The sequence below is a fragment of the Dipodomys spectabilis genome, unplaced genomic scaffold, assembly GCF_019054845.1.
Source record: "Dipodomys spectabilis isolate Male_0828 unplaced genomic scaffold, ASM1905484v1 ptg000266l, whole genome shotgun sequence".
NCBI classification, from domain to species: Eukaryota; Metazoa; Chordata; class Mammalia; order Rodentia; family Heteromyidae; genus Dipodomys; species Dipodomys spectabilis.
In genome coordinates, this window is record NW_024870943.1 from 2,712,674 (window position 1) to 2,721,454 (window position 8,781).

The 8,781-nt window shown below is 54.0% G+C and overlaps 1 protein-coding gene across 2 annotated transcripts; it reads right to left on the minus strand.

Annotated features, from left to right (window-relative positions):
• Window positions 1–253: 253 nt before the first annotated feature.
• On the minus strand, window positions 254–6,063 carry LOC122125618 (sialic acid-binding Ig-like lectin 11). 2 transcript variants are annotated; one of them, XM_042700146.1, is made up of 9 exons: window positions 5,556–6,063; window positions 5,153–5,416; window positions 4,899–4,946; window positions 3,110–3,367; window positions 2,877–2,924; window positions 2,536–2,793; window positions 1,922–2,018; window positions 1,529–1,610; window positions 254–508 (listed from the first exon to the last, which is right to left on the minus strand). In XM_042700146.1, exons 1-9 carry the CDS (start codon window positions 6,034–6,036, stop codon window positions 326–328), a joined length of 1,719 nt encoding a protein of 572 aa, XP_042556080.1. In that variant the 5' UTR covers window positions 6,037–6,063; the 3' UTR covers window positions 254–325. The 2 variants fall into 2 exon arrangements, with proteins under 2 accessions (XP_042556080.1, XP_042556081.1); XM_042700147.1 differs by lacking the exon at window positions 254–508 and adding an exon at window positions 645–886.
• Window positions 6,064–8,781: the final 2,718 nt, after the last annotated feature.

The following is an 8,781-nucleotide window of genomic DNA, read 5'->3' on the forward strand; positions in this document are numbered from 1 at the left end:
AGCCTGCCAGATTTACAGATGGGTCCCTGGTGTCAGGTGCCCAAGGGGAGGCTGCTGATGGTGATGGGAGGTCCCCTGCCCATCACCTGGGTGCCTCGCATGGTATGTGCTTCACTTGCGGATCTTTTTTTTTTTTGTCGGTCATGGGGCCTGAACTCTGGGCATGGGTGCTATCCCTCAGCTCTTCAGCTCAAGGCAAGCACTCTACCACTTGAGACACAGCACCACTTCTGGGTTTTTCTGTTTATGTGGTGCTGAGGAATCAAACCCAGGGCCTCATGCATGCAAGGCAAGCACTCTACCACTGAGCCACCTTCCCAGCCTCTCACTTGTGGATCTTGATCTCCGCATACTCCGTGTTGGTGGAGGCACTGGAGTCCCAAGCCTCTGCAGGCTTCAGCCTAGAGAAGCTGAGGGAAGCATAATGGATGTCTAGCTCTTCCTCCTCCTTGGTGGGCCTGGCCACAGCAGGTGGTGGGAAGGCTAGCCTGGATTCCTTCATGTGACTCTAGATGGGGGCAGGGAGGGGGGGAAGGGAGAAAAGGATCAAATCTGGTAATGGGGACTGGGGAAAGAGACAGAAGAATCCAGGAAATAGCTATTCGTTTTTCATCTGATATTTCCCTAACATTAGCTAGGCATCATTCATTCATGCACTCATTTATTCATTGCAAACCTAGCTGAGATTCAGTGCCTGCCTCCTGATAATTGACTAGGTTTCATAAAATCTTTTCCCAGGAGTCCACTGGGAAGAACCAGCTGGGGAGATGGGGGCTTAGTCACTACCCCTGCCACACTTCTGATCAGGGGGTCAGAGCAAGACTCAATTCCTGGTCATTCTGATCTCCGAGGACCACTGCCCTTTGGAACAGCTTTGGCTGGCACCCTGTATCACAGAAGAGGGACAAGAAGAAGGAATGGGGGTTAAGGTTCAGAGAGAAATAAGGAGGCAGCAGCGGGAGGGGCCCTGCCTGGGCAGCCTGGGCTTTGGCAGTGGACAGGAAGTCAGGCCAGGAGAGGTTCCCAGCCACTGGGCTGGGGACTGAGTCCATGGATGGCGGCCAGTAGCAAAAGTCTAACTGGGAGCCTGGCACAGGTATCCATGCCTATAATCCTAGCCACCAAGGAGACTCAGATTTGAGGATCAAGGTTTGAAGCTAGCCCATACAAATCTGATTCTCTTTTTTTGTGCTACTGAGCAATCGAACCCAGAGCTTCACACGTGCTAGGCAAGCACTCTACCACTCAGCCACATTCCCAGCCCATGAGAGATTCTCTTACATCCAATTAACCCAGGAAAAAATCCCAAAGGGGAGGTGTGGCTCCAGTGGTAGAGCACCAGTCTTGAGCAAAAAAAGCTAAGAGACAAGTTGAGTTCAAGTACCAGGCCAGCATGCACACACACACACACACACACATACACACACAGAGCCTATTTGGTCTAGGCCATAGACCATCATCAGAAGTATGGTGCTGGGTATCCTGGGAGATGATCAGGCAGTCCAGATGGACACAAGCTGCTCCTCACCTTCCAGGTGGTTCTTGGGGTGGAGCAGGCAACTGTCACAGTAGCGGGTGGGCTGGTAGCTTCCGTCCTGCGGGTCTTCATCCTGAAGAGGAAGGGGCAGGCCCTTTCAGTCCCCCTTGGGCTCAGGGCCTGGGGTGGGACCACAGGACCTCTGCTTGCAGGACACTAGTAGCCCTAAAGAGCCTGGGGATTGGGGGACAGTCAGATGACCTCTGGGTGACCCCTGGGGACCCTTTTCCCAGGAGCTGGAGCTGGGGTGGGCACAGGCCTGAGCTTGCCCTTGCTCTGGCCTGGGCCCAATGCTCAAAGCTAGGCCCTGGCCAGAGCTGCCAGCGGGATTGGGTAGAATTGTATTCCCCCCCGCCACCCGCTGTACCCCCTAAGATCCCTCACCGACAGAAGACGAGGGTGGCACAGAGAAACAGCATGGCAGCCCCGCCAGCTCCACACACAGTCCCAAGGGTGAACATCCTGGTCGCAGTTGCCTTCCCTACATAGCAGCAGGGTTGAGGGTGACACCTCTCTCCCCCTCCCAAACCCCAGAACCTTTCCTGTCCACACACCTCTGCCTCCCATTCTTCCTCCCTGAGCCTGCCACAGGCCAGGCATTCTGGTGACCAGGGACTCTGCCTGCCTGTTCTGGCCATTAGCCCTAGCCTGTGTCCCCCCAAAACTCCCCATAATCCTAAACCCTGTTCCTAGGTCCCCTGACCTGGGGCAGCAAGACAGGGGTGATCTGGGCCCTATGCACATTCCGGGCCTTGCAGCTGAGCCTGAGTTGGAGCTGAGTCCCACCCCTACCCCAGGGCCTCAGCGGCACCCCCCCCCCACCCCGCCTGGCTGAACTGGAGGTAATGGTGACTGGGGTGTTGCCATTGGCCCTCAGCCCCCCCCCCCCCAGGAGCAAGAGGGGCCCAGCAGTTGTGGTGGGCTGTGGGAGGCCCAGGGTCAGCAGATGTCCCCTGTCTCCCCCCCCACCCCCCCAGGCCTCAGTGTCCCCTCCTCACAGTGCACAGAGAGGCTCAGGGAGATGTGCAGGGCGCCCAGTGGGTTCTGCGCCCGGCAGGTGAATTCTCCTTCATGTTCTGCCTCAACCACGGGCAGCTCCAGCACCCCAGGCTCTGCGGGCCAGGTGGGGCTCAGCGTCTGGGAACCCCGGGCCCAGCTCAGCGTGGCCGATGGGTAACTGTGGGTGACACAGACCAGGCGCAGGCTTTGTCCCTGCAGGACATGGAGGGACGAGCCGTTCCTGTGGATTTCCAGCTCTAGAGGAGGGAGAGAAAGATGTGGGGTGCCATCCCCACCTGTAAAGGATATGAGAGGCCTGGCTTCCTGTGTCCCCTGTCACCTGTGCTGTTTCCTTGAGAAGCGGTCACTGTCAGCGCCTCCGGAGGGTCTGCAATGGAGACACAATGGCCAGGCTCCCTCTGCCTGCGCCTTATACACAAACCGAGGCCCTGGGCTTGCTCAGCCCTGGAAGCTGTGGCGCTCTGACCCCTGCCCTCCCCTCCCCTGACCCCTCCACTGTCCTTCCCCTGACCTCTCTCCATCCCCTCCCCTGCCCCCCTAGGGTCCACTCACACTGCACAGAGAGGTCCAGGGCACGGTGCTGGGAGCCTAGTCTGTTCTCCGCGTGGCAGGTGTAGCGCCCCGCATCCCTGACCTCCACCTCAGGCAGGTCCAGCCCCAGGGTTCCAGGGTCGGTGACATTTGATCTCGAGAGAACTCGGTTCCCAAGGACCCAGGTCAGTGTTGGGGGAGGCTGGCCAGCTGCAGTGCAGAGCAGCCGTAGAAACTGGCCTTTGCGGACATCCATGCATGTCGTGTTACCTTGGGACTCTAGGCAGAGACAGGAGAGCAAGAGGGAAAGTTCTACAGTATCAAAATCCTCTGCTTCACTAGGTGCCAGTGGCTCACACCTGTCATCCTAGTTACTCAGGAGGCTGAGATCTGATGATCGTGGTTAAAAGCCAGCCCAGGCAAAGTCCTTGAGGCTTTTTTTTTTTTTTGTTAGTCGTGAGGCTTGAACTCTGGGCCTGGGCGCTGTCCCTGAGCTCTTCAGCTCATGTCTAGTGCTTTACCACTTGAGTCACAGCGCCACTCCCAGTTTTCTGGTGGTTTATTGGAGATAAGAGTGTTATTGGCCGGGCGCTGGTGGCTCACGCCTGTAATCCTAGCTACTCAGGAGGCTGAGATCTGAGGATCACAGTTCAAAGCCAGCCTGGGCAGGAGAGACCGTGAGACTCCTATCTCCAATAAACCACCAGAAAACCAGAAGTGGCGCTGTAGCTCAAGTGGTAGAGCGCTCGCCTTGAGCTGAAGAGCTGAGGGACAGGGCCCAGGCCCAGAGTTCAAGCCCCACGACCGACAAAAAAAAAAAAAAAAGAGTGTTATTGGCCAGGGGCCTGGGCTCACACTTGTAATCCTAGCACTCAGTAGGCTGAGATCTGAGGATTGCAGTTCAAAGCCAGCCTGGGCAGAAAAGTCCGTGAGACTCTTATCTCCAATGAACCACCAGAAAACCAGAAGTGGCGCTGCAGCAAGTGGTAGAGCACTGGCCTTGGGCTGAAGAGCTGAGGGACAGAGTTCAAACCCACCACCGACTAAAATAAATAAATAAGTAAAGCAGATTTGCCTTCATAGAGCTCAACCAGAATGAGCACTTTCACAAGAGCCTGAGATATGAGGGTGCAGGCCGGACTGGGTGCTTCTCACCTGTAGAGACAGGAGCAGTGGAGTTTGAGGTCAACCTCAGCTACAAAATGAGATCTTGTCTCAAAAATAAAAGCCGGAACTGGGTGCCAGTAGCTCACGCCTGTCATCCTAGCTACTCAGGAGGCTGAGATCTGAGGATCGTGATTCAAAGCCAGCCTGGGCAGAAAAGTCTGTGAGAATCTTATCTCTAAAAAATCACCAGAAAACTGGAAGTGGTGCTTGCCTTGAGCTGAAGAGCACAAGGACAGTGCCCAAGCCCAGATTTCAAGCCACACTCTGAACAAAAATAAAGGCTGGGTGCCAGTGGCTCACACCTGTAGTCCTAGCTACATAGGAGACTGAGATCTGAGGATCACAGTTCAAAGCCATCCTGGGCAGAAAAGTCCATGAAATGTCACCAATGAATCTCCAAAAGGCCAGAAGTAGAGCTGTAGTTCAAGTGGTAGAGCACCAGACTTGAGTAGAAAAGTTCAGTGACAGTGCCCAGGCTATGAGTTCAAGTTCTAGGACACACACACACACCAATTTTCAATTTTCTCCCATCCAGAAGAGATAGACCCCTTCCACATTACCCCACCCATTCCACCCACTAGATAGTTCCACTCACAGCTGGCAGGGACCCATCCTGCCCTCCTAAGAGGGATGGCCAGCCTACCTGTGTCACCTCCTCCACTGCTGCTGATGGTCACCGTCTGAGGAGCATCTAGACAGAGAGATGCAGTGAGGGCCAGGTCCACGGCTGACAGCCCCCACCCCCACCTCGCACCACCATCCAGGAACCAGGAACACGAAACAGGAAGTAGACCTGACCCGACCAATGTCCCTGCCTTGGGCTTTAGGGGGTGGGAACATGGGGAATCACAATGCATCCACACCACAGCACCCCCACATCCTCTCCCCGGCACTCACAGAACACACTGAGCTGCACAGTCCGTTCTCTAGACACCCCAGTGCTGGGAAGGATCACCCGACACGTGATGTTGGAGCCATGATCCTGGGGCCGGGGAATAACTGTGATATTCTGGGAGCTGTGGGCCTTCAAGGCCAACCCATGCCAGGAGATGTTAGGGGCCAGGGCCCCCTCACAGGTCCCAGGCATGGAGCACCTCAGGTGGCTGAGGCGGCCTGCCTCCAGGGGTTCCTTGATGTTGATGTCGGGGATCTGTGTCAGCGCTGGTGAGGACAGAAGGAGAGCCACACGCACAGGGGGCCCATGTGAGCCTCTGATACACATGAACCCCAAATCACCCAGGCTCTGGCCACCATCTGTCCCCACGCAATCCAAGCTTCCCTCATGGGGACAGTCCCTTACCTGTCACAGTCACCATGAGAAGGGGATTTTTGTAGGTGAATTTCTCATCTCCTCTCTCCAGGCGAAAATAGTAGCGTCCACTGTCGCCCATCTGGGCTCCTGAGATTCTCAGGGAGCAGTCATTAGCTCCTGGGTCCCCAATAAGGTGGAAAGCAGTAGTTTGGGTAATCGTTGCCATTCTTCTGTCCGGGTTGTTGGTGGCCACAAGAGCACTGGGGTCTGCGCTGAAACCAGAACTTTTCTTTCTCCGGTACCAGTAGCCATAGGCAGGCACAGAGTAGTTCCAGCCCACCTGGGAGTAGTGGACAGAGCAGGACACCAGAGTGCATAGGCCCTCCTGTACCGTCACCGACTCCTGTACCTTCAGCTGGTGCTGTGGAACTTTGAGCTGAATCCCTCCTCGGGGCTCCACCTGGTGCCCTGGCCTGTCGGCCTGGCCCCCTGCCCTCAGCAGGAGCAGCAGCAGGAGCAGCTGCTGCATGTCAGGGCCTTGGCTGGGACCTCTGGCCAAGAGGAATTGCAGAAATGCTCTGTCTGCAGAGATCCTCTCCCAACTTCTGCTTTCCCCGACAAGACCTAGGACAGGGGGCAGGGAGGAACTTGTCCCAGCCAGAAGTTGCTGTCCTGGTCATTCTCAGAGTACACCAGAGCCCCCAAGAGGGACAGGGGAGCGATGGCTGTAGCTGAGTAATGGGATTTCTGATGATTCGCTCCATTACTTTTTTTTTGGTTAGTCATGGGGCTTGAACTATGGGCCTGGGCACTGTCCCAGAGCTCTTCAGCTCAAGGCCAGCGCTCTACCACTTGAGACATAGCACCACTTCTGGTTTTCTCGTGGTTCTTTGGAGATAAGAGTCTCATGGCTAAGCATAGGTGGCTCATACTTATAATCCTAGGTACTCAGGAGGCTGAGATCTAAGGATCACGGTTCAAAGCCAGCCCAGGCGGGAAAGTCTGTGAGACTCATCTCCAATAAACCACCAGAAAACTGGAAGTGGCTCAAGTGGTAGAGCACTTGCCTTGAGCTGAAGTGCTGAGGGACAGCCCCCAGGCCCAGAGTTAAAGCCCTGAGACCGACAAAAAAGAAAGTCTTATGGACGTTCCAGGCTGGCTTTGAACCATGATCCTCAATTCTCAGCCTCCTGAATAGCTAGGATCACAAGTGTGAACCACCAGTGCCCATCCAATGTACTTACTCATTCTTCAAACATTCATTCATTCACTCATTTTTTTGTTGTTGGTTGTGGGGCCTGAACTCTGGGCCTGGGTGCTGTCCCTCAGCTCTTCAGCTCAAAGTTACTGCTCTACCACTCAAGCCACAGCTCCACTTCCAGCTTTTTCTGCGTATGTGGTGCTGAGGAATTGAACCCAGGGCCTCATGCATGCAAGGCAAGCACTCTACCATTGAGCCACCTTCCCAGCCCCTCATTCTTGAAACATTCATTCATTAGCTTATTCACTCATGCATTGGTTTACCCATATATTCCTTCATTCACTCACTCATTGGTTTATTTACTCACTCACTTGCTCATTCATAGCTCAGGCAAACATGAAGCAGTCAAGAGTAGGGTGACAACCTGACACCCCAACCTCTGCCTCACAGGGTCCACCCTCCTGACAGGCACTGGCAGACATATTATAAGGTGCAATTCCACTGGCGTGCCAGGGTTTTCTTCTCATTTTGTGTTGCTTTTGTTGTGTTGGGGATTGACCCTTGTGCATGCCAGACAAGTGATATAGAGCTGGGCTACACCACAGCCCCAAGTTTTGGGTTAGATTTTTTGGGGGGGAGGTTGAACTCAGGGCTTTGTGCTTGTTAAGCAGGCTTTCTATGATTTGAACCCTAGTCCTCTTTTTTTTTTTTTTTTTGTCGGTCGTGGGGCTTGAACTCTGGGTGGGCCTGGGTGCTGTCCCTCAGCTCTTCAGCTCAAGGTGAGCGCTCTACCACTTGAGCTACAGCACCACTTCCGGTTTTCTGGTGATTTATTTATTTATTTATTTATTTTTGGGGGGGGGGTTCCGGTCGTGGGGCCTGAGCGCTGTCCCTCAGCTCTTCAGCTCAAGGCTAGCGCTCTACCACTTGAGCCACAGTGCCACTTCCGGCTTTTTTTTTTTTCTGCTTATGTGGTGCTGAGGAATCGAACCCAGGGCCTCATGCATGCAAGGCAAGCGCTCTACCACTGAGCCACCTTCCCAGCCCCTCTGGTGATTTATTGGAGAAAGGAGTCTCATGGTCTCTCCTGTCCGGGCTGGCTTTGAACCACGATCCTCAGATCTCAGCCTCCTGAGTAGCTAGGATTACAGGCGTGAGCCACCAGCGCCCGGCTCCTCTTTGTTTTGAGTTATGTTTTGAATAGTCTGTTTATGCTTAGTTAGCCTGGACTTGAGAGCCTCCTTCTAGGCTTCCTGCACAGCTGGGCTGACTAGGATGCTCCACCACACACTTCTTTAAAATAAGTAAAGGCGGGCCTGGGTATGTAGAACGCTTGCCTAGCATGCATGAAGCCCTGGTTCAATTCTTTAGTACCACATAAACAGAAAAAGCCAGAAGTGGCACTATGATAGTTCTAGCCTTGAGCAAAATAAGCTCAGGAACAGTTCAAGCCCTCAAGTTCAAGTCCCAGGGCTGGCAAAAAAAATTAAAAAATAAGAGTTTTGTCTGGGGCTGGGGGCTTATGCCCATAATCTTAGCTACTTAGGAGGCTGAGATCTGAGGATCAAGGTTTGAAGCCATCTCGAACAGAGATATCCAACAAAAGGCAGAAGTGGAGGTGTGGCTCAAGTGGTGCTAGCTATGAGCAGGAAAGCTGAGGCCCCAGTTTAAGCACTAAATAAGGAAGGATTTGTCAGTCATGGGGCTTAAACTCAGGGCCTGGGCACTGTCCCTGAGCTTTGTCTTCTCAAGGTTAGCCCTCTATCACTTTGAGCCACAGCTCCACTTGTTTTCCTTGTGGTTCATTGGAGATTGGAGTCTCTCATGGAGTTTCTAGCCCAGGTTGGCTTTGAACCACGATCCTCAGATCTCTGCCTCCTGAGTAGTCAGGATTACATGCATGCGCCATGGCATCCAACTGTGCCTGCTGCTTTTGTCCATTGCCATTGGCTCTTGGATATGAACTCGGGAACAGTGCCACCATTTCAGTAGACAACCTGCCTAGCCAGTGCCAGGCCCTGAGTTCAAGTCCTGATGCTGTCAAAACAAAGAAACAAAGACGAGACACACTGA

Bases quoted from the DNA above. Each gene is read 5' to 3' on its own strand.
- LOC122125618 (XM_042700146.1), bottom strand. From the start codon at position 6,036: ATGCAGCAGCTGCTCCTGCTGCTGCTCCTGCTGAGGGCAGGGGGCCAG. The intron at 4,947-5,152 runs GTGAGTGCCGGG...CTCTCTGTCTAG, and splicing joins TGTGCAGCTCAGTGTGTTCT to ATGCTCCTCAGACGGTGACC. The intron at 3,368-4,898 runs GTAGGCTGGCCA...GTCTCTGCCTAG, and splicing joins CAGTGGAGGAGGTGACACAG to AGTCCCAAGGTAACACGACA.